The sequence below is a fragment of the Scardinius erythrophthalmus genome, assembly GCF_964197995.2.
Source record: "Scardinius erythrophthalmus genome assembly, chromosome: 5".
In the NCBI taxonomy this organism is placed as follows: Eukaryota; Metazoa; Chordata; class Actinopteri; order Cypriniformes; family Leuciscidae; genus Scardinius; species Scardinius erythrophthalmus.
In genome coordinates, this window is record NC_138225.1 from 25,809,849 (window position 1) to 25,836,104 (window position 26,256).

General features: G+C 37.9%; 1 protein-coding gene across 1 annotated transcript; it reads right to left on the bottom strand.

The window, feature by feature from the left end:
- Window positions 1–7,963: 7,963 nt before the first annotated feature.
- il13ra2 (interleukin 13 receptor, alpha 2) lies at window positions 7,964–22,415 on the bottom strand. Its single transcript, XM_081365238.1, has 10 exons — window positions 22,285–22,415; window positions 20,990–21,110; window positions 20,324–20,475; window positions 19,543–19,696; window positions 18,695–18,815; window positions 16,982–17,166; window positions 12,060–12,211; window positions 8,973–9,129; window positions 8,540–8,654; window positions 7,964–8,435 (listed from the first exon to the last, which is right to left on the bottom strand). Exons 2-10 carry the CDS (start codon window positions 21,093–21,095, stop codon window positions 8,336–8,338), a joined length of 1,242 nt encoding a protein of 413 aa, XP_081221364.1. The 5' UTR covers window positions 21,096–21,110; window positions 22,285–22,415; the 3' UTR covers window positions 7,964–8,335.
- Between the last annotated feature and the right edge of the window lie 3,841 nt (window positions 22,416–26,256).

Sequence of the window (26,256 nt, forward strand, 5' to 3'; positions counted from 1 at the left end):
CTACTGGCATGCCCCCAACCCCCTGATAACGTCTGACCCTGCTTAAAGAGAAACATAAAACACGACTAAACATCATTAACAGTTTTCTATGTTGTTTTTCGTCATTGGAAAGAGCGACATATTTGGCATTAAATCACTATGATTTGAAAGAAACAATGGCAAATGTATGTGAATTTATGCACGTTATACGAAACACATGCCATCAATTATCATTTTAATCTATTGACAGCCTTAAGCTACATTTGAAAACATAATTTTGTATAAAGAGGCAGGCTGTTTTGACCACTAGTCTTTCTAGATTTAACGTTAGTCAAATTAACTATAACAAACAAGCCATAGCTTACTTTAGAGGTGGTCAATGAAGTTCGAGGTTGTGATCGGTCATGTCCGATATCCCTTGCCAGTTGTTATGCGTAGGCTACGGCAAATCTTCTTTTATGAATATGGTTCAGTATCGAGTGTTTATATCCAAAAGAAACGATGCTGAGATGTTTTTGTATTTAGCGCGCTCGCTCACCGTGCTGTATGCTTTTCTGTGCTTGAGCAGCGTCACGCAATCGCGCAGAATCTGGCGTCAATGGTTCCGTTTGCTTTCATTTTGCTCTTAATTGATGTTGCGATGATTTATCTAAACATTTATATAAAGTCATTATCGAGTCATACAGTTCAAGTCAAGTCAAGTCTCGAGTCATTGGATCTCAAGTCAAAGTCGAGTCATTAGGCTTGTTCGACTTCATGCAGCTCTGCGCAGACCGATCGGCGGCTGACTTGAAGCAGTGCATGCTGGTTAGAAATTTTGTCCGACTTGATCCAGCGCCGACGCCACGTGACTGTGACATATGCCATCAAAGTACCGCGAGACCGATTCGAGAGTAGCTGAAGAACTCAGCCAGCGCAGCTTCTCAAGAGCGGCTGCAGGAGCTCTGATGACGACACAGCTGTTCCACGATTGGCCAGGGGTGCGTTTCCCGAAAGCATCGTTGGCCAACTATGGTCGCAAGTTCATCGCAATGTCCATTGAACTCTATTGGTAACGACGGAACTTGCGACCATAGTTGGCCAACGATGCTTTCGGGAAACGCACCCCAGATCCATTGCATGACAACGATCACATGTGTTGCGTGTTTATTCAAACACCTTTAGTTCCTCTAAAGCGCACAAATCAGTTTTTTATAACAGTAAACACTCTTTTCATGTAGTTGCGATGTTATATTGTGTCATGTTTATCAAAATAAAACTGATTAAAAAACGTAGACTCCACTTCATTGATAGTAGCTTATGTTGAAGGTTGAACTTTATTCTTGTTCAAACAGACGGTGTGTGAAGAAGCAGTAGCCTACATAAAGTATTGAATGAAAATGTCTCTGAAACATTATTTGGCAAATATTGCATTTATTTCACTTCAGCTGTGGTAAAGAATGCAAACACCACGTGAGCGGTCACTACGGGAACCAGAAAGTGTCCGACTTCACATTTCCGTTTGCAGCTCCTCCCCGCCTGCACCATAGACAGTAAAAGAAATGGACACAGCGACCCCATTGGAACTCAGTTGAGACAAGTGAAGCCCGTTTTCAGCGATTTTTTAGCACTTCCTTTCCTGACGCGCAGACTCAAACCGAGCAAAGCGTTACACGGACCACGTGAGCAACCCGTCTGTCTTCTAGTAGCTGTGCTAAGAGAAATCTGAATCATTCCCTTCCGAATCTTGCAGAGACGGAGAGTGTGATTAGGAGCTGTCCATGAGCGTGGAGCAGGAGCAACTTCTGCTAGGTATTCTGATTAATTATATTGTCATTTTGCCTCCACGTCTCCCCGATTGCCCGCGAGCTTCTCCTCCCGTCCATACGGTAATCTCTCTAGTGTGCGACAGAGAGTCGCGTGATTATGACGCAATCGTTAGCATACTTTTACAAAAACTGCTTCTACGGGGCCATTACATAAGCTACAAGGTAATGGAGCATTTTATACATTGTCGTGTTTCTTTAGAAATAAAAAATGGACAAATGGAGTCTTCAAACGCCTCAGATGTAAAGTTATTCGCTGTCAAAGTGACGCCAAAATGAATGGAAGTCAATGGGATTGCTAACGCAAGTGAAGTTCCGCTCAAGATGGCGGCACCCGGCCGACTTCAACTTCCGGTCGACTTCCTTCCCGCTTGGCCTGCACGCGGCTACTCTCGCCGATCGGGTGCATCCAGCCGCAGCCGATGTCGAACACACATATTTTCTTATATAGTCAAGCAAGTCGCAAGTCCTTACATTTGCGACTCGAATTAGACCCAGTCAAGTCATGTGACTCGAGTCCATGGTGATTACGAATAAGAATATATTTTTTTCAATGTTATTCACATTATATTTCATCTGCAACAGCATTGTGAACTTCTGTAAAATACATTTGGTCATTAATATTTAAATGCATCATTATGCAAATTGAAAACAGTGAGGAGAATTCTCATGAAAGACCCACCACAACTGGCAAATCAATGTGCTACATTTCTCTCCGAACGGTAGGAAATTAAATTGAATGTGGAGGATTTTAACTGAATGTTTTACAGGGCAGGTAAAACGGCGACAGGATGCATGTAAACTAATGGAGCCTTCACGTGCTATGCTATGGTAATTATGGTAAATACCAAAAGCCGACGTGGTAAATGCACATGAACACCCCCTCTTGTGGTATTTTCCACTGGGCAGCTCGTAGAATATTTTGATGCACGAGTTGCCGAGATGAGATAACCTTTGACCTTCAAAATGGTGGAGAGCAACGCAAGAGTCGTGAATGGTAAGCAATGTACACAACTAAACGTTTTTTGCTACTGTCAGCGGATAGTTTTTGTAGCCTATACAATGTTGTGTCATTAACAATTGTAATATAATGCAAATTTATGTCATGTTTTATTTTTTTAATTATTAATTATGTTTTAATAATCAGAAAGCACCATATTTTTGTTTTTATTTTTTTTTAAGATAAAAAAGATACTCTACTGACACAGACCTTGCGGGTACTACATTACGACAACAAAAGCACTTGAACACAACACACTGGTAAATACCAGTTCACAAGTGGGAAATATCATCTTTTCCATAGCACGTGAAGGCTCCATAAGCGGCAGAGCTGTCCGTTAAAGACGCAATTATGACGAAGTAGCTGTCCCAATACACACTCAGAACAAAACATATTGTAGGGCATAGTATTGTATAAGTAGGCGAATTGGGACGCAGCATTTGGAAAACACTGTTACCGAGACCAACAGGGGTTGTGTCCACTATGAGTTCAGACTATTTTGTTGAATCATCAAAGTACAACATTGTGGTGGTGAGGTTTAACATCTTTGAGCAGAATTAGCTATTTCAGTTTTCTTGATCAGATTGCAGAGTAATGATGTTGGAAAAGATTCACTTTGATCAGCAGTTCCCATGCCTATAGGCTTCTGACTTCTCCTTGGTAGGCTACTTGGGGTCACTGATTGCTTTGAGAGGCAATACATCCAAACATAAAGTTTTGCATGTAGAATTCATGCTTATTACAATTTAGTAGTGATGTGACGTTTGGCACCAAAGCTTCGAAGCTTGTATCAAAAAAACTAAACATCACACATTGAAGCAGTGTATCGGAGTGTATCGGAGCTTGATTAGTTTTGCCATAACCACGTGATCTGTGACGTCCGAAGCTTCGTTTCCACGTTTTTTGGAACGTTGTTTTTTTTTGTGTTTTTTTTTTAACAGTCAATGGTTTCCACCAATTTTTTTAATTTTTGTACATTTTTAGCCTATTTTTACAGGCTAACGATTGCGTCATAACCATGTGACTCTCTGTCGCACAGTATAGAGAAATTACCGTATGGACAGGAGGAGAAGCTCACGGGCAATCGGGTGGACGTGGAGGCAAAATGACAAAATAATTAATCAGAATCCTTAGCAAAAGTTGCTCCTGCTCCTAGCTCATGGACACCTCCTACTCACACTCTCTGTCTCTGCAAGTTTCGGAAGGGAATGATTCAGATTTCTCTTGGCACAGCTACTAGAAGACAGACAGGTTGCTCACGTCACATCTACGTCATCAAGCTCAGTTTGAGTCTGCGCAGTACGCTCAGCCATCAGGAAGTGAGTGCTTCTAATTGACTTCACTTTTCTCCATTGAATCCAATGGGGTCGCTGTGTCCATTTCTTTTACTGTCTATGATCGGGACACTGGCGGCTTCACTTCTCACCAATGGAAGAGAGCGAAGGAAGGGGCGTCGTCCATATTGTTTTACAGTCTATGGTTTCCACACACAGTCACGTGACTGCTTCGTATTCAGATCATAAATAGCGAAAACCCCTTGAGCAGGTTTGTCGTGCCCTTCGGTAGTAGAAAATAAAAAAAGAAATAGAGTTGGCCCTCACACTGTTGAACAAGTCCTGTTCCTTAATAAAAAAAAAAAAAAAAAAAAAATATATATATACATTAAATTACCCAAAAAATAAAATGTCAGCTCCCCAGTTCACAAGCACTTCACCATTTCACAACAATTTTCTTTTCTTTTGATTATATATGCCTACATGAGCCTTGCCTATGAACTCGTAGGATTAGGACTGAGGCTAAAGTTTATGTGAATAAGGCTGCATTTGTAGATCAAAGCAGATTCATAAGAACTGTTTCTGTACAAGTGAATTAGTCACATTTATTATTATTTTTAATTCATACAGTTGTTTGTGCATACATTGTATAAGAACTACATCAACACTAACACATTAATTATGAGGATTAATTGTATTGCTTTGTGGTTTACAGAGCACAAAGTGATTTATTAACTGAAAAAAAAAAAAAAAAAAACGGTCTTCTGGGACAGAAAGGCAGCTTTTCCACCTTTTGACCTCAAGATGTCGTTAATGTGCAACGAGTTGAAAAGCTTCCAGTAATGAACCATTTTACAATACACTTGAGGGGGAAAGCCCAAATGCTTCACAAAGCTTCATTTCACCATCACTACAATTTAGTGTAAGATAGCTGTCTGTACTTCTTGAACACAACTCTCAGAGTTTCATTGTGTGACTCTTGGTAGTTGCTGGAGTAGACAATGTCATCACTGAGGTTTCGTGTCATTGCACAAAGTTGTTTGGCATATCACATTCGAAATACCTCCACCGTGCAGGAGATGGTAGGCGTATGCGTCATCTTCATGTGTGGAGATGTTGGTAATGCTGGGGTGAATTCAGGGTGATTGGGACACTTTGCCTTTGAGATGACTTAGAAAAAGTGTCCCAATCACCCTGAATTCACACATCTGCTCTGGTATCTCATTTTGAGAATCATTTTTTAGTGTTGAGCTCATGACTCACATCATCCATGATGAGTGTAATATGACATTCACACTGGATGGCTCACCTTCCACTTATACTTTCTGATAAATGGCCACCCGTGTGTGTGGCTGACATGCTTGCTGGAGGCCAAGGTTGATGTGCAGCTTTACTTGGAAATGTTTATTTCCCATATTCCAGTTAGTACTGTAGCTCTAGGTGAACCACAACATTGATATGTGATATTGTTGGATGAAAGATTTACAGTATTACAATGATCTTTATCAATTCAAGTTCATCATTCATCATGATGAATATGAACCAATGAACCATATAGTTTGAGTGTAATGCTTCACTGAGAATGTTTACTTTGACATGCTGCCTGCATTAAACAAATAAAAATAAATGAGTAGCAGATTCATCAGGACAGGAAATAAATATAATTTTGTTTTGTTTAACCCTCAGCCTATAAGGGAAAAAAACAAAACATTCTTAGATCAGAAAATAGTGGTGTAAACAAGTCCAAATAAAGATCTGTTCCACATAATTTTGCCAAAACCATAAAGAGTTTAAAGAAAAAGTCATTACCAAGTGGAAGATCGAGATGATGATTGATGTTCCATGAAGGACATTTTATAAGAACTGATTTTAAAAAGATTGGCTTATAGACATCCCACATATAGTAACATACGGTAATTTGGAATAATTAAAGGGATAGTTCAGCCAGAAATAAAAATTATATCATCTATCCTTTACTTGCCTTCAATCAGAACACAAAATAAGCTATTTTGAACAATATTTTAACCGGTTTTGTCCATACAATGAATGTCAATGGGGTCCAAAACAACAAAATTGAATGGGAAAAAAAAACGCACTATACCCATTATGATGTTCCACAGAAAATACAGGTTTGGATGTAACATGAGAGTGAGTAAATTACAGAATTGTTATTTTTTTGTGAGATCTATCTCTTTAACGACTTCTTGGTGCAAGATGTCAATATTAAATAAAGAGGTTTACAATTGAAGGATGGTAGCTGAATAACTGTGGAACATTCTCAAAACAACACGAAGCTTTCTTTGAATACAGTGACACTGTTTATCGTCTGCAGAACATCATTTGTACTACATACTGAGTAATGTCATGACCCAAACATCGTCATTCCAGTCACCATACTCAGTGATGACCACCAGGAAGGGCTGTAATGTTCTGATTAGGAGGTGAACAATAATGAAATATGTTTTGTAATTGCACATGTGTGTGCACTGCATTAGCTGTAGTGGGTATTTTACAGACTTCTTGTTGATTGTATGTATTATAAAAATTTAAACAAACAGATCATAAATTCAAAAGATTTTTATTTTAATAATGTATTTAAAAGTTTGCACTTTTTCCAAAGTTTATGAATACTCTAACTCATTTTTCATGATGTAATCAGCGGTAAAATAACCTAAAATATAATAAAGTCATACATCCAGGTAAAACAGCGAAAAAGCTCATAGAAAAATAAAGACTAGGTAAATCTGGCAAGAACATTGGCATTTGAAAAATCTATGAGTAACTTTAAGTAACATTATATGTTTGTAAACACATCAGGTAGTAACATGGTGGCTTAAGGGGGTCGCACACCGGACGCGCAGCTCAGAGCCGCGCCGCGTCGCGTCGCGCAGCGTCACGTCTTTTAAATTCGAACACATTATTCTCTATGAGAAAACACACACCGGCGGCGCCCAGCAACGGCTCAAGGACCGTGTTCAAAATCCTGCCGCGCCACAGAGCGCCATTTACATATTTTTATATTAAATTTACATTTATGTGTCTCAAATCGTAGTTAATGTATATACGGACTTCACCCTGTGCTGCAATATATATTTAATTTTATATTTATTTACAGAAATCAGAAAATTGCTGATGATTTTCAGGTGAGAACTGTCCTAGACGTGGCGCAGCACTGAGCTGCGTGTCCGGTGTGCGACCCCCTTAAGCCGCTTGTCCACCAGCGTCGAGATTTCTGACGCGACGCCAAAGCCCATTCATTTCCTATGGAACTACGTCAGGCAGCAAAAACGCCCCCGCAAAGCATGATGGGTCGCGTCGCGTCGATTTGGTCAACAGCAGCGCGTCAAAAAAGTATCTCGGTGGATACTTTATGCAAATGAGAGCGCCAAAACGCGGGGCAGCAGCCAATGGAAACTCGGCGGCGAGACTTTGTGTATGGCCGTTGCTATGGTTTCATATTTATTCCAGCCCACAAACCCCGCACCCAAGCAGCGAAAACGTCACAGGCGTCGCGTCGGAACAAAAATGTATCGGACGCTGGTGGACAAGCGGCTTTACGGTGTGTTCACACGGGGCGTCAGCGTCAACGCTTCCCATTGACTTTGAATGGGTGACGTCAAGCGTTGCCGAAAAGAATTGTGGATCCGTCGGCGGCGCTTCACTGGTGTTGCTCGCGGCAGAAGTTGAGAACTTTTCAACTTCTGCCGCGAGCAACGCCAGTGAAGCGCCGCAGACGGAAGCGTCAGCCAATCAGGATCGCTCTATGCAAATACAGTAGCCAGACGGCAGCCAATCACGTTCATCCTGTTCAAGAGCAGCAAACTGAGGATAAATTTTAAAATGGAGGAGAAACTAATTATTGCGGTGGGCAATCACCCGGTCCTTTATGACCAATCACTTTTTATGTACCGGGATTCATACTCATATGTTGAGTTCCTGTCTAATTTCATTGGCTGACGCTGCTATGACCATGGCGTCAGTGCCAAACTTCAGCCACGCCTTCCGTCAAGCGTTGACGCTGACGCCCCGTGTGAACACACCGTCAAGTAAACAAAGTGGCACATATACATTCAGGTCAGTGCTGTGGTTCATTCAGGTCCACATGTCTGCTCCAAAAGATTATTGGTCCTAATATCTATCACTTTAAATGTACTAGACGGTAAACTCTGAAAGGGCGTTGAAGTCTCACTCCTCGTCTTTATTTATCTGATTAGTGAGCTTTTAGTGCAGTGTAGAACTGCTGAATGGTAATGCAGCATAGCAGGTCATAGAGAGCATCACTTGAAAATAGGGCTGAGGATTGTGGGCATGGTCTCGTTGACCTTCAGCTTGTACAAAGTGTAAAGGGCATCATTCTTGCTGGTCTTTTTTATGCAGCTGTGGGGACAGAAATGGGTTTTAGATTCAATCAATGAAGAATAAACCTATGAAAGAATGGTATGCGCATCCATTTATGTATTCACTATTTGCTGTATACTCACATCTTCTTTAATATCCATGATGAAAGACAGAGGATGATGATGACTCCAGCAATGCCAATGACAACCAGGCCAACCAGACTGAGATTATTCCATGTTGTTCCATGAGTGTCCTCTTCTGATAGTGGTAGTAAGAAAAAACATATGATCAAAACTAACTTAGTAGTGTAAAATGCAACAGACTATTTACAACCTAAGGATCATTTCTACTGCCTTTACATGTTAGGGCCTACATTTGCTTTGTTAATCATACATATTTTCAAAAGCTTAAAAGAGCACATTAAATCGAGACACAATAACTGTCTTTAAATAATCACAAACAAACTTCAATTATGAATATTTAACTGATATGACAGATTTGACATAATTTGTCCCAGATATGCTTGATTACCTCTCAGCATAATATGCATAAAACTCCAAAATCAATTAGTCTAACCTGTACACTGTGTTTGGCTCCAGTCACTCCAGAATCCTCCATCAGCGCAGTACATGTTCACCTTTGACCTGACTTGAAAACAAGTTTTCTTACTCTCTGCTTCTCTCTGGATGTCATAAGATGTGTCCAGAACTACATTTTCCAGAACCTTCCTTTGCTGAAGGGGAAATAGAGATAACATGAGCTTTGCCAGGCTGGATTCCTGTTTTTTTTCTTCTTCTTTTGTTTGCTTTGGCACACAACCTAAACAAATCTTGGTTTAAGGCTACATGACAAGATTCAGAATAAAATGCAGTTGAATGGCAGTTGTTCATGTCGACAAGTGTTGTTTACAAATTGCTGGATGTTACAAAGCAATAAATCCACTTTGAGAGAATTATCAGCAGTGTTCCCCTTTCTTTTCCTGAAGGCATTTTAGAAGCATCACTTATCAAATATATCTGATTCTTATCAGCTCAAGATTCTTTAATATCAGTCACCGGTGTAAATGCGAGACACCTAAAATAGCCTATGTACCAACAAGCACAAAAACGTGAAAATTGTGTTTATGAATAAAACTGAGAATTTGAATCATCAAATGACTCTGAGAAGTAGTCTGGCTCTCACCAGATCAAGCTCAATCTTTTAAGATTGAACATTAGTCTGGGGAGTCTGCTCTGTATTTTCTACTGCACAAGAGGCGTGACAAACAGGCATAGTTAAAATGACTCTGTACGCAATTGGATAGTCCTTCAACCAATCATACCAACGATCCGGGTGACGTACTTTGCAGAGCGAGGCGAAAACTCCAGGCAGGAAACGTGTCAACAAACGTGTTGGTTTGTAGCATTGATCAGCGGTTTGCAGAAGCAGCAATGGCATCGAGCGATTTTTGCAGGTTGTGCAAAAAAACATTAAAGTGAGTGGTATTTACACCCACTCGAGCGATTTGTTTGCGAAGCCATTGAGCATCGTCGAGAGGTTAAAAGGAATTGGATTGGCGGTCGTGCGAGAGCCAATAGCGCGCCAGGTGGAAAAGCCAGTTTGTGATTGGTCCCTGCAGATTTATAACGGAAGCAGGATAAAAAGATGTACAGGTTTCCAGCCTGAGCTGCAAGGCGTAATCAAATCGCCAGCAGATTGGGCTGGGTTTACTCAGCCTAGCTAAGAAGAAGAAAACAAGATAGAATCAGACAATGTCTAATATGGCGAGAAGCTTCACTCTCACTACACTTCCGGCTTCTGAACTGGTTGCAGTTCCTCTCTGATTCCATATGAGGGCGCTCACAGGACGAGTGCAGAATGAATGGAGGTCAATGGCGGTATACCCCTCAAAATCCACTTTTCTCAGGATATAATTTTTTGTCTAGTAATTTGAATTTTGTATTCGAAAGGAGATGCAAAGAAATTACACATTGCTGGGTGTTAGATTTTTTAGAGTCACTTATTTGCTTTAAAAAGTCTTTCAAAATGTCAATGACATCAGAATGCTGACGTCATTAGCAGAATGCTAGCGTGTTATGGGCAACAACAACTCAACCTGTAAGAAATCAAAACTACATAAGTACCCGTTCATTCAACTTTCGACCTAAAACCCATGTTGAACTTGCAAAATCTACAATCAGATCTAGTGTTGTCACGATACCAAAATTATTGTTTCGATACCGATACCAAGTCAAGTATTGCGATTTCGATACTTTTTCGATACTTTTCCTGAAAAGGGAGAAACACTCTCAAATATCATTGCTGTGCTTTATTTTAAAACCGGGACAACATTTAATCATATAACACACTAATTAATGAACATATGAACAGCAGATATATTAAACATTTGAACAAAATATGAAATATCAAAATATAAAAAATAAATTAGAGCAATGACATTCAAGGTAAAAAAATATATACATTTAGCAGCATTATCTCATTTATCATAAGAAACAGAAGAGCTTTATCTTGATTCTGAACTTTGAATAAAAATATGAACAGCGATTATATTAAACAATGTTTAATATTGGTATGATAAGCCTTATTGGTGATATATTTGACGTGGGGAGAGAGTTGTGGAAGGCCTATACTTCATGTTAAACATAAATATATATAGCAGCAAAGACAACGTCGGCAGTGTTGACTGCAAAATAGGCTACAGAATAATTCGTTCAGTATTGAGAGGTGCAATATTTGAAAATCGATCATATGTTTTAAATTACATTTTATATTGTATTTGTCAAATCTTTCAAACATCAAAATGTCATTGATTAATATGTATTCGTGTCAAAATGACATAGAAACATCTTTTCCTATTCTATTTTACCTGGAAACGCTTCCAACACGTGTGCGTGTCGCGTGAAAAATAGATTTCTAGAATGCACGCGTTTTCCGCGCGTCTCGAGCTGCACCCAGACGCGTGTGTCACGCAGGCAGTTAACATCATGGGAGCCGAAATAAAAACGGACACGACACGCAGCCAGTGTGTGTCAGGCCTTTACAAATCTGGAACGCGGTCATTCTTAGAAGCGATAGCCTACTAATAAATTAAGGAATCGTGACGTATTTCATTTCCGGTTTTCTTTTGAAGTATCGGTGCACCGTGCAACAGAGCAAGGTAGGCAACTTACTTCCATATGTCACTCCTCCTCGCGTCATCTTTTTCTACGAGTCGTGGACCACTTGTGCTCATAGACAGTATATAAACGATTATGCTCGCACATGCAGCCATCTCTGTAGTGTTTTGTCACATGAGACTGACAGCAGCAGGTTCTTTGCTGCGTGCGTCAGGAAAAAAACACAGACGTCCATAGGGAGGCTTTTTTTTTTAAGTATCGATACTGATAAATTTAGGTATCGTGACGTTTTTAATTTCCGAGTATCGCGATACTTTTGAAGTATCGATACATCGTGCAACACTAATCAGATCTGAGATTTCTCAACGGCAATTGGGTGAAAGAGACACATTTAGCCGTCTAGCCCCATTGACTCCCATTCATTTTGCACTCATGGCGATCGCCCCCAGTGGACCTCTGGTGGTACTACAACCAAAATTCGGTATAGGGCTTAATAGGGAGTGGGCAGGCTCTCCGTAGACGGGCTCTGATAGAATGATTGGAATACCTGCTGTTCTTTGTCATTTGCCATTAGAGTGCTTCTCTCGATCTCATATTCCAAGCAGTGTTCTGGCACAAGACCACTAGGTGGGGACCAATCTAACTTCAACAGTCCATCAATCTCTGAGATGTGCACAGAGGATACCACAGCTGGTTTTACTGCAGAGAGAAAGAAAGAGAGAAGCAACTGAGGAATATGTTCTTTAATGCACTTTACTGTTGAGTCAGATCAGGTGTTCATTCTGTATAGGGGTTGCACGACTACTGATTTCTACTAGTCGATTTCTTATCAAAACAATACTCGAGTTACTCGACTACTCGTCGCCCAGCAAGCAATAGCCGTCTTTTCAACGTCTGGGTTAAATATAGACCCGATATAGTCCGGCTATGTGTAACCCACTTTTAGCCCAAATAACATTTAATCTGGATAAATGTATTTTTTTCCAAAATAACTTGTGAGATGTATGATATTCCATCATGTAAGCAAAGTCTACCGTGATTACAAGTTGTTTGGCTTACTTTATTTTAGGCTACATGTTATAGGCTGTGCGTAGCCACGATTTAGCTCGTATTCAGACCCGGCTATGCGTAACCCACTTTTAGCCCAAATAACATTTAATCTGGATAAATGTATTTTTTTTCCAAAATAACTTGTGAGATGTATGATATTCCATCATGTATGCAAAGTCTACCGTGATTACAAGTTGTTTGGTTTACTTTATTTTACATGTTATATGTGTAGGCTGTGCGTAGCCACGATTTAGCTCGTATTCAGACCCGGCTATGCGTAACCCAATTTTAGCCCAAATAACATTTAATCTGGATAAATGTATTTTTTTCCAAAATAACTTGTGAGATGTATGATATTCCATCATGTAAGCAAAGTCAGATGTGATTACAAGTTGTTTGGTTTGCTTTATTTTATATGTTCTATGTGTAGGCTGTGCGTAGCCACGATTTAGCTCGTATTCAGACCCGGCTATTGTAGCCCACTTTTAGTCAAAACTGATTAATTGTAGCCTAGTTTTTTTGCCAGGCAGTGCATGAAATGGTTGATATTCCATCATGTTCGCATTGGTAATGATATCTGCAAGGTTCAATGTGACATTTTACGACATGGTCGATCTGTTGTCACGATTTGGCTCCGAATTAGACGGGCTATATATGCGGTCTGCTTTAGCCCACCTGGCGAAATCAAAGCAATCTGGTCTACGTACGGCTTGGCTATAGCCCTGATTCAGACCAGCGATATAGTATAAGAATATTAGTCTTAAAAATGTTTTCGCTCACACAGCTTAATGTTTGCTGTCACACATAAACATAACATTCACACACAATCTACGATATGACTGTCATTTCAAATTAAATCAAATGCAATTGCATTTCTCAACCGCTAGATGGCACAATCGAAACACTACTGAGACATGACTACTGGGACTGGGACTACTGGCATTGCGCGACTAGATCACTTTAGCCAGATCTCGCGATAAACATTTCCTCCATTTTCAATTTTATTTTACACGAGGCTGCTGTCAGAGAGCAACGGGCGAGCAACACTCTGAAAACCTTCAAATTTCTACTTCGGTCTTGTAAGTATGCGTGTTATTTTTGTTATGTTCATTGTTTAAATTAGTTAGTTGTTATAATGTGTAGAAACCGCGACATTTTAACATTACCATTGCAGAGTACTATTTTTCTCTAACAAGTTAACGTTACTTGCACGTGTTATTGCAACTGTGTGCCCTTAATCTAAAATGTATCTAAATTCAAGGTGGTAAGCATGAAACTATGAAACTTATCATTACTATTTTTTATTACTATTAAAGATACCAATATATTTTTGTTTTTAGATTGGAGTAAGAAATAATAGTTTTTGATTTAATGCAAATTTTCAAAGTATACTTTACATAAACTTAACAGCAACATAGTGCAACATGAAAAGAAATTATAAAAAAATATTTTTTCCTTTCCAATTAATAAAAGGTAGTGGCAAACAGTAAAGTCTTTAAACTTTATTTAAAAGAATTAAAATATGCAGCATACATTCAGTTTTCAGTGAATTTGTTTCAGATATATGGTGCATAAAAACCGCAATGCTGCTTCTCCATGTTTTGTTTTGACTTTTCTTTTTTAATTTTGACTTATAAATTTGATATAAAAGTAGCTGGCTACTGTCCCAGATGACCTGAGAGGTCTGCTCTGGATGGTTCATAATGCATCAGAAGATTAGAAATTTACTTTGGCCTTAAAATGTTAATTAATTTAATAACCAGCTGTAGTATTTTGATATGAGTTCTTTGACAGACAGATAGCCAGTGTAAAAACCTCAGAACTGGAATGATGTAATCCACTTTATTCGATTTCAAGACACTGTTTATCGCAAATTATCCAGCAATCAGTCAACAAAGTACAGCAATTGAATATACAGAACACTTGTCAATGACTACCATTAAATGTCTTGTTACCAACATTCTTCGAAATATATATTTTTTTGTGTGTGTTCAACAGAAGAAAGCCATACATGTTTGAAACCAAGTGAAAGTGAGTAAATGCTTACATGATTTTTTTTTAGTGAACTACCCCTAAAAGTATCTTTTTATGTTCATTAGAGTTATATGAGTAAGTGATAAAGAATGATTTATAGGGATAGTTCACTTTGAAATTAAATTTTGGTATGTTTTAGCTTACCTTAAGGGCATCCAAGATGTAGGTGTCTTTGTTTCTGCAGTAGTTTCAATTTTGATATTTTTAGGTCAAACTGTTCTTGTCTGTCTGTCAGTCATATAATGCAGGTCTATATGGTCACTACCTGAAAGAGCACGATTGTTGTCACGATTTGTTATGATTTCTCTTACATTGAGCGCGCTTTTTGACATGCCTACATTTGTAATTAAAAAATTTTGGTCAGCAGGAAAAATTGTCTAACGAACAGTTCTGTTTAAAAATACGTACTGAAATCGAACCGAAAGCCTCGTACAGAATGGTTCAATACGTGTATCGTTACACCCCTAAAATATATGTATGTATGTATATATATATATATATATATATATATATATATATATATATATATATATATATATATATATATATATATATAAAATTAGTGCATCACCATTGTGCAGGCAAAAATGTTTAATTATTGATATTAATTTATTAATAATATTGATATAAATTATATAGTCTCAATCTATATTCCGTTAACTCTATATTGGCCAGCTCTAGTGTGCATCCTAGCAAAAGTGAATGACTGTAATTAGTTAAAAATGATTGTCAACAATGCTTTTCTTGAGCAATAATTTTTTTCTTTTTCTCATTTGGCAGACGCAGTGATGACCAACTTTCCTTCGGCGACTGAATGGGAAATAAAAAATGCAATTTCTGGTCATTTTAAACAAGCACCAGGAAGAGATGGGGGTGGTGGTTTTGGATATAAAGCTAATAATTCATTCTTAAAAAATTTAGTATCTTAAGTTGTTTTACATATTTTCCAATATTTTATTTGTTAATTTTTATGTCTGAATGTTGTCTAAGTTGTTAATATAATTGTTCTAAATAAATCCTTTATATTCAATTAGTTTGGATGGATTTTCATTTATGAGAACCTGTTATATTTGAGTGAAAAGAATCCTTATGCCTCATTTTGTTGTCTATTACATGTATATGTAGTGTAATTGATGACTAGTCTATTCTTGGGCTATGGTTAGACGTCTATTAGATTTTCACTGACAGCCCAAAATCAGCCTTGTTTTAGCCTAGACCCATATTGCCTGTCTATTAGACGTATATATGTAGTCGTTTAATAGCTGTCTAATTGATGACTAGTCTATTCTTGGGTTATGGTTAGACGTCTATTAGACGTATAAATATAGTCATCCAATAGCTGTCTGATTGTCTATTCTTGGGCTATGGTTAGACGTCTATTAGACGTATACATGTAGTCATTCAATAGCTGTCTATTCTTGGGCTATGTTTAAACGTCTATTAGATTTTCACTGACAGCCCAAAATTAGCCTCGTTTTAGCCTAGACGTCTGGGCTGTGTTTAGACGGCTATTAGACGTCTATTAGACGCAAAATTGCTTGCTGGGCGTTTATGCTACTGTATATGAAAAGACATGAAATAGCTAGATCTTATCAATAAACATTTATTAATTCATAGCCTAATGCAACAATTACATAAGTAAATTCTCAAAACATTATAATTATGACATTTCATTTTTAAATTTTCATGTAACAGTCTAAAGCCAAATAAATAGCCGTTCTTGCCTTTCATTTCAGACGTCTGCTTCTAGGGGCCGTTCACATATCGCGTCTTTTCCGCGCTCAAGGTCGTTATTTCAAATGTAGGCGCGCGGCGAGCGCGCTCATAATGAAAGCAACGGACCTGGTGCGCTAGTTTGTCCAGGCGGGTTTTTCCTTCTCATCTCCAGAAATATATCTAGTAGTAAAGCTAATGCAAGGGCTAGAAATAAATGAATCCTTTGCTGAATGATAGGACTTCTTCGTCGTCATCATGTAGAGCGCAGTTTGGTTGCATAGCAACGACAGACGCCACGGGAGCGCAAGCGCTTGTAGGAGACAGCGGCACGGCCGCGCGCGCTTTCCACACGTTTTTAGAAGCAATATGTGAACGGCCTCTTGCAGAGTTGGCCAAATTACAATATTTTTGTCATCCTTGATGAAATTCTTCCACACATCTGACGCGTGGTGTCTGTTGGTGACGTTCGCCATTTTTAATTCATTTATGTTAAATGGACGCTCGAGTAGTCGATTGTTTCCGACAGCGTCGACTAGTGGTTGAAGTAGTCGATCTATCGACTACTCGACTAGTCTATGCAAGCCGTATGTCTCCCTAGTTAGCTAAATTTGCAATATATACACTCATAGTGAGTTTTTTTCTGTCAGGTATAAAACAGTGTGTATTTACCATGGTTTTGGACCTCAATAGAGAAGTAGGCGGTTCTCAGACTTCCTGCTGAAGAGGATCCATTTACACACATATTAAACTTGGAGAACTCTAAGAGTGATTCTCGAGGGATCCTGCATCCATTCCGAACCTCAGATAATTTGATGTATTCTGGACATTCCTGTGTTTTATCCATTTCTCTGTGCCTGGAAAAACAGATACCCACATACTCGTCATTGAAACATGTTGGATATTAATGTAAAATTGATTTGTATGTTTTTTGTGTGCCACAAAAATTTCAATTATGTCATTGAAATTATGACTATATTCAGGGTAGGTTTACACAACAACAATGTACTAAAAATGGAAATGTTTTACTTTGCATTTTTCGCGTACAGGTGCAACGTTGTCGAAACAATCCCCGTTCACGCGGATCTGCGACAACGGCTAAAAACGCTGTATTTGCATGCCAGGCGTGGTTACTTTACTATGCACCTATAGAGTTCAACACCTCCTGCCCACTTTTTCAGTAGTGCTGATTGCGAAAGTATTTTTTCCATTCATTTTTCCCATAGGGATTTTAAAAAGCCTTTGTTAAAGAGTTATGAGACATGAGCCGAGCCAAGCCAATCAGCTACGAGGTGAATCATAACATTACAAACTTTGTTTTGAAGCAAAAAAGTTTTGGGTGGAGCTAAAGAGCTATTTTGGCACGTCACATTTTTCAACACTGATTTGTCTGTACAGTATCAACTACAATGTAGTTTTTCACTAGGAATTCTGCTGTAAAATATGATTATTTAAAAAATAAGCTGAAATAAAGCAGGCCGACGGCTTCAACAGAAGCAAATATACCATGGATTAACAACCTTGTAGCTCACAGTAGGTCTGTCTTTAAAAAAAAATAAAAAAATCTGTTTCCCTATGCAGAAAATGAATGTTGAAAATGCATACCTGTCTGTTTTACTAGATTGAACTAGCATGCGCATGACGTCACCTTTTTCACAAACTTGCACTTTGAAACCCGTGACACTGGGGCTGCTGTACCTTTTCAAAAGGTACACTTTTGTTCCTTTTAGGTACTAATTTGTAGGTACTAATATGTACCATTCATTAAGGTACCAATATGCACCCTTTAGGTACAAAAATTAACATTTTAAAAAGGTACAGCAGTGACAGCTTTCGTACCTTTTTTTTCTGAGAGTGTTGTGTAAAGGAATGACCAAAACGTATAAAAAGTTTCCATTTTTTAAATGAAACCGGTGTCATATAAATGGCCCCCAGAGTATGAACATTTATAAATGTTATAAATGGTATTTTGGCATCAAACTGAAGATTCTGTTGTATTGTAACCTGTTACGCAAGTTCACAGAAATAACAAAACAGTCCTGTCTTGACCTGTTGTGCAGTGTAATGTGCTCAGATCCTAAAGGTTAATCCATGACCACAACCAAATTAGTTAATATGTTGAACTTTGCCAAATTCAAATGTGAGTATAGCATGGCACTTCATTTGGTCTTCTATGGAACAGATAAAACAGAAGAAGCTTTTGTATTAGAACACCGAAGGCTATAAGTTATCTCAAATACAAGTAATTCCAAGCAAAATGACTTGTGCTTCAACCTGTCCTCATGCACCTCTCCCTGCGGCACAGTGCAACAACCCTTATTGCATCTGTGAAACTGGAATATCTTAATGGTTTAATGTAAGCAACATTCCCACAGGAGTGCTCACCAGTAATAGAGGTAGTGCTGTGAATTTGGAGGCTGGACAGGTCCTGAATCCCAGGTGCATTCCATGTACTCCTTCCCATAATAGACGCAATGAAAGTCTCTTATTTTTGATCCTGCCACACCTGGGACAAAACCACAGTTGAGAACATGTTTAGGTAAAGGAGAACAATCAAAATAGAAAGCAAGGCCACATCTCAGGTGAATTGCTGGTGGCACTGCTGTAAGGTGATGCAGCATGAATATAATATAAAAATAGATTGAGCCATTTCAAATAAGACACAAAGGCAATTTAAAATCTGAAAGACAGGTTGTTGTTTTTTTTTTTTGTTTTTTTTTTTTACCAATTCCTTGGAAAGACTCAAATCTAAATGGTGCAACAACTGCTTCACTCCTCAAAAGCATTTGGTCTTGTAAACAAGACATAAGTAGTGGATTCCAGATGGTTTAGGAATGTTTTTTTTTTTTTTCCTGTGACCTTTTCTATTCCTGTGAATAATAATTTTGCTAGCGAAAGAGTCTATATCAGGGATTGCAGAGATAAAATGAATAGTAACTCGACTGGTCATGTGATCTCAAGCTCAACGAGGCAACCCGCTACATATCAAATAAAGCTGCTTTTATATACAGGAGTCTTAATGAGAGATTTTCACAGGATTATTAACACATTTTTCAAAATACCATTTTTAGAGGTACAATTATTTTAATAAATTACTGAGTACATAATTTAAAGAAGCTACAAAGCAATATAAGGATTATGATAAGTTTTCAGTTCGATTCTCTGAGAGAACAATAAAGCTGGTCTTTGCTCTTGTTCGCTTCATTGAGGTAGAATAGTTTTTAAACCTTTACCTGTAAGTTCAGGTGTGAACACCCTCTCTATCTCCTCCCCTTGGACCTCTGTCCCATTGGTGCAGGCACACTTTAACACAGTGAGCATTTTCACCGTGACTGGTTTCTCAAGGTCAAACTGGGCAGAATAAGTCAGCTTTACGGTTCGAACACTCTGTACAGCACAAAAAGAGGGCAGTTTTGAGTCACAAATAAAATATTTAAGGATGTTGTACAAACAAGTGGTTACATTAAATAAAGAACAGATTTTTGGCATGACATGAAGGAGTTTCAGACTGAATTTTCAGGAGTTCCATGGAACACGGAACTAGTTTACGAAATGGACCTTTATGTTCACTGAAACGCAATTTATGAAATGAGACTTGGTTTTGAAACCAATTTTTTAGATTAAAGCTCTAAATGCAATTTACAAATTGAGTTTGCATTCAAAACAAAGTTTTGTAAATTGTGGGTATTTGGATAGGCCCAGTGATACAGTGGATAACAATTATAAAAGGTTCAGAAAGAAAATTAGACTTGATTGAAATGGCTGATATTATGTCACAATAATGATGAAATAGGGCAGTTTTCTCCAGCAGGACTGAGCACAGCTTTAGTAAAACAGTCACAAAACTATCAGGTCCACAGCGTTTTCACGGAAATGCGAAATATATATACAGTGTATATATATATATTTTTTTTTTTCAAAACATTTCTAAATGACAAGTGAAGCATGCATGAAGTGTGAAATACTAAAAGGAAAATTAACGAGTGTGTTCTGCTGATTCTCAAGGATTCTTACCCTCCATCGTTCCTCGTAGGTGTCATAGTATCGGAGTTGATATCGTTCTGTGCAACCTGTAAGGTTCTGAAGGCTGGCTGGTCGAGTCCAGTGAATACTGAGGTAACCCAGGAAGCCAGGGTCTGTTATCTCAATATTGGCAGGTGGATCCACTGTGGAAAATGTATACTATTTGTCTATGAACAATGTTGTTTCCCTTTTATTACACTTGGCTTGAAGACAAACCAAGCACCTGCAGCAAACTTCTACAGTAGTTGTAATTCTGAATTCAATAGGAGTCAATCGCATGAGTCAAACTGTTTTGTGTGCATGCCATGAGGTCAAACAGTTGTGAAATCCAGTGAACTCAGCCTATTCATCAGTAATCTGCGCCACAAAGTCATGCTGAAACAAACCCCTATCTGCCCAGTCATAAAGTTAGGCAATCAAGGAATGGATGTCAAAGGAAACATGAACAATATAACATATGTTGAAGACTGCATTTGAGAAATATCAAATAAGTGAACTATTTGCTTAGTACTAGTTTACCTACTAAAGCTTTGATAAATGTTATGTTCATACAAATACTGACTGTCTTGCATTTGATCTGACTCAAGAGAAGAAGCCGAAGTCTGGAATTGTGCCTATTTGTTTAATTGTTTCAATGGAATCAGCCAGGAAACTTACCCGCCACTCCACAGGCCATGACCTCTGATGTGGAGACGGGGTCCTGAGTCAGCAAAAGCAGAGTAAATGCAGAGAGCCATGCAGGAACCTTATTCACCACCAACATGTTCTTTATCTGTGTCTAGAGAGGGATAAAGCATTAAACATGTACGGCAGTTATCTCTCTTCACGCTTGTTTGAACAACTTTTCAAGATGACGGAATGTTTCTGTGAGCTGCATACTGATAAAACAGTGCGCATTGTTCTTAAAAATGGAAGAGTTTGAATCACCCACACAGTCAGCTATCTTTTCCCCCCATGCGGTTTGAAAATGAGTAAAAGTTCACACACGTTAAATGCTCAGGCATAAGGTGTGGCCCCTGTGTTTGTTACAGCCAGATGAGCTGACAGTCTGCTCAATCATATCAGCTATGGCATCTTAACCCTAAAACAGCTGTTCTGCATCACAGTGTATTAGTTCTCAGCCTTAAATTGAGTTCACACAAAAATGAAAATTCTGTCATCATTTACTCGCCCTCATGTCGTTCCAAACCTGTATGACTTTCTCTCTTCTGCAAAGCATAAAATAAGCTATTTTGAAAAATGTTGGTAACTAAACAATTTTGCTGTACATTGACTTTCAGTGTATGGACAGAAAAATACATTTTTCAAATAATCTTCTTTAATGTTGCACAAAAGAAGAAAAAAAAAAGTCATATTTGACTCATAATGATTTGATTTAGCTATAAATATATTGTATTAATAGAAGGGAAAGCAAATTATAAACCATATTAATTCAGCATATAAATGGAACATACATCAAAAATGTATTATGTTGATATCTAGTTAGAAACATCTTGATGTTATGTAAACAATATTAAAATACGCAAATATTACAATATTATATCAAATATAATCATTCCTAAAAAGAAAATGAAAAGATGTTCACAATTTTAAACAATAATGATGAGAGAACTAGAGTAAAAATACAATTGTGTCATAGTAATATGTTCTGTTACTCTGTATTCTTTTTAGGAGCTGGTTTTTTGAATTAAATATAATACATATTTCATCAATGTGTTCAAATAAAGGCTGCTATTCTGGTTTGAACTAAAATATTTAATATAAATGTAGATATCTGCACACACAAAAACAATTATATTATAGAGTGAATTCAGATAAATGTGTCCACTTTATAGTTAAACTAAATGCAGCCTATTTAAATAAAGTAGAAAAGGTGCTGAGAAGTGGAAAGTCAAAACGACGAACAAAAAGCTTCTACAGTACAGCATATTAGAAGAAACAAATATACTCACTGTCACTGTCCTGTGATAGAAACTCCTGATGGTATAAGCTCATTTAGTTGCCTTAAGATGGACTGAATGAAATCATCTCATGGTTCTTAAATGTTGTAGGAACAGCGCTCTCTAGTGTGACTCATTGTGCGTCTGCGCGTGTAGAATCACACGGTGATTTACAGACTGTCTAGTTGTAGCCTATATAGTTACAGTTTTTTTTTCTTTTCTTGAACAGCATACTGTACATGCCACAATTTTTACAGCATTGCAATTGATACCGGTAAAAATTAATTAAATACTTGTGGGTTTGTCATTTGGTAAACTGGTTGAACAGTTCGTAGGCTATTGGTGAATGAAACAAAGGGTTATTGTTGTTGCAGCTCCGTTCACACAGAGCATTTGCGTTGTTCGGGCTTTCCGCTGGTTTGTTGCCCAGTAAATTAATCACCCTAGTTAATGCTTTTGTGCTGAATATGAGCGTTGAGAAGTTTTAGCTCTCAGAAGCACAGACATTTATTTTCCTAAGTTAAATGTGTCCTCCGGGCTTTATGCTGATTGAAAACAGCATGTTTTGATGAGAAATATCAGAAAAATGTGCAAAATAAATAAACTGAGATCATCAGATGCACAATGTAGGCTAGTAAAAGAAATATAACTACACTATTTAAAATGCTAAGGCTGTAAGTTTATAGTATTAAGATACACCACAAATTCACAATTTTCCTCATTAATATAAACTAATATATAGTGCTTTTAGGTGTAGGCTACACATGTATAGTATCCATAATACGGCTTAAATTCAACAGGAAAATTAGCTTGCAGTAACAAATATTTGCATTAACAATCTTTCTCAAGATTGTTAAAGCTTCAGTAAATGGGTTCATATTTCATAAATAGGCCTACATATCTCTCATAAATACAAATTGGACAAGAGTGTTATTTTATTTTCTAATCTGTTCATTGATAAATAAAAAAACTTTAATCTGTAGCGGTTTTGAATGACCCAAATTATTCTGCTGCACTCCGGTTTGACCAAAAAAAAAGAAAGCTGCAAATAATAATGGAGATGATGTCTGCAAATCTTTGTTCATGCATGTCACCTGAGAAAACAACACTTCCTTCCTGATCCCATGCCTTCTCTGTGATTAATTCTCTGGAAGAGAGATATAAGCTTTCCTTGGAAATGTATTCATAGTTCTTGAATCATGTAGCAGACCAACCCGGTATCACGACAAGACGTGAAATAATCACGTTGGTCCCCTTTGGAAAACGTGTAGATGTCACAGTTTAACGCCCTCAAACGTGAATCTTACACGTTTGCCATTGAAGATATCTGTACAATTTCCTTACCATTTTATAGATTATAAATGTAAGATCCCTTCTACTCCCACACCTAAACATACCCATTTTATGGACAATATTAAAATGATAAAACGTATGGACAGATATGTGTATGAAAATGGCATTTTTATGAACAATATGGCATTAAAAGATAGTTTGAGCCACGAATCCTACCCCTAAACCTAACCATAACCATTTCTTAAAACTAACGTTACCTAGGCAACAATTATAAAGAAAAACAACAGACAGACGAGTATGATCACAATAATTTATTTATCGTTCCTAATAACCATAATATACTAACCTTACAACACAACATCGATTCACAAAATACATACATTTTATTAGCTTGATGTAATCCAAACCTTCAGAATCCATATATTATTTGCAAGAAAAAGATCCAAACTCAGCCCTTTATCCAGTAATCGTCATCTTGACCGTAAACGTCAAACCCCGCGCTTGTTATGAATTCAAATTCAAAAATTGCGCCCTCAAGGTTACTATGGTTACGGCAATATCAAACGCTCATTGGCTCTCGCCTCGCCTGCTTCGTCACAGATTGCGTCATGCACATTCACATTTGAAATGAAGCGCGCAGCCCTCAGAGCGAACCGAACTACCGAACCGAAGACGGATTAACATTTTCATGGATTTGAATTAATAACTTAAATTCTGCTCTGTTACCTCATACAAAACCACTGCCAGAGAGGACTGCGACACATCGTCACGTGAACAACTTTTGGTACCGATTTTGACATTTTCTCAATAAATAAATTATTGTGATTATACTTGTCTGTCTGTTGTTTTTCTTTATAATTGTAGCCTACGTAACTTAGTTTTAAGAAATGGTTATGATTAGATTGGGGTAGGATTAGCAAATGTCCCGGGATAATGGTACGTGTAAGATTCACGTTTGAGGGAACGTGTAAGATTCACGTTTGAGGGCGTTAAACTGTGACAGCTACACGTTTTCCAAAGGGGACCAACGTGATTATTTCACGTCTTGTCGTGATACCGGGTTGCGCAGACACAGGCAGATGAATGGTCAAATTTGTTGCTTGATATTTTGAAGCATTGCTTATTAGTTGCGTCTGTATTTTCTCCCCTGTTATATAAAGAACTATTCCTGCAGTGAAGGAGAAGCACAAAGCAAAGGTCAAGGATGCAATGAAACACTGTAAAACGTCATTTTATTCCAGTATTTTGACATCTGAAATGTTCCGGGTGTTTTCCTTTTTTAAGAAACATCCTAATGTGTCGAAACAGAGATTATGTACAAGAACAATGGTATGATCCAGACATGCAATCCAGTTATGTCATACAAAAACATCTATACATACAGTACGCACTGCATAGGAGGCATCTCCTGTCTATTACTTTTGAATCAATACTTCTTTTTACAAACTGAACATTTTCTCAACATGAATGAGGACCAGAGCTGACAAGTGAGATTGAGAGTTTGACTGTGAAAGGGGACAAAAAATAACACGAGAATGGCTTTCATCAAAACAGTATACTGTCATCCTCCTCACAATCAACAGTGTAAATGTGCATACTCAGTATGAGCTGTCTACTCGTTTCCCACAATGCAAAAAGTCTGTCATAAAACCCGTTTCAGCGTTAAATGTGTCAATTTAAGGTCTTATGGCAACGATTATCTCTGCTACAGTTCCGTCATTATTGTAGCATACTGAGTACTATAGCATATTAATAAAAAAGTAGCATGCAGTATGCAGTTTATACCTTGTACACTCTCAGAAAAAAAAGGTACAAAAGCTGTCACTGGGACAGTACCCTTCAAAAGGGTTCTAATATGTACCATTTAGGTACTAATATGTGCACGTTTGGTACCAATATGTCCACGTTTGGTACCAATATGTACCTATGAGGGACTTATATGCACTCTTTAGGTACAAAGGTGTACCTTTTGAAAAGGTACCGCCACAGTGACAGCTTTTGTACCTTTTTTCCTGAGAGTGTACCAGGCAACCACTTTCTGGAATCTTGCAAGTGACAGCGTACATGGATGTGAGGATGACACATGGATGACAGATGGCTAATTGGAAAGTCTTAGAAACAACCAAATGTGAAACTGTCACTTTAAACTGATCTAACATGGAATTCACAGATCTTATCTAATGGGTGTGAGTGAAAGTACGCACTACTAATGAAAACATATTTTGTTGAGAAGAACTGTTGAAAACGTTTTAGATTATTGGGTGAGATTGTGTCAAGGAAACTGAGGAATTGCTGTCATCAATCCAACACCAAGCTTTGGATCTGAATCAGAAGCAAGCTGCTAAGCTACTGTATATGGACTAGGGTAGGGGAGTGAAACATTACAAATCGTTGCAAATTTAGGTCCCAAAACTCCTTTCCAGAAAAGTTGTCAACAGCTGCTCCTACTGCCAGGTGAACATACTGAGAGATTTTGAAAGGCATAAATCAATGACTCGTCAGTCTCTTCAAAACATCAACAAGTTAGCTTTCAAAATATGCCTGAAGTGGTTATTCAGACATGACAACAATAAGCAAAAAAAATACCTGTAGTTTTCTAAAGGAAATATGGCAAATAGTCATGTATGGTAAAAGATTGTAAACTGTTAGACCTTCGATATAGATAAACGAGCCTAAAATTGAAGTCACCAA

What these genes read in the sequence shown, in the direction of transcription:
- il13ra2 (XM_081365238.1), bottom strand. Translation starts at nt 21,095, where the DNA reads ATGTTGGTGGTGAATAAGGTTCCTGCATGGCTCTCTGCATTTACTCTG. An exon ending in CATGGCCTGTGGAGTGGCGG is followed by an intron (nt 20,476 to 20,989) that starts GTAAGTTTCCTG and finishes CATTTTCCACAG; the next exon opens with TGGATCCACCTGCCAATATT. An exon ending in CAGCACTACCTCTATTACTG is followed by an intron (nt 17,167 to 18,694) that starts GTGAGCACTCCT and finishes CTGTTTTTCCAG; the next exon opens with GCACAGAGAAATGGATAAAA.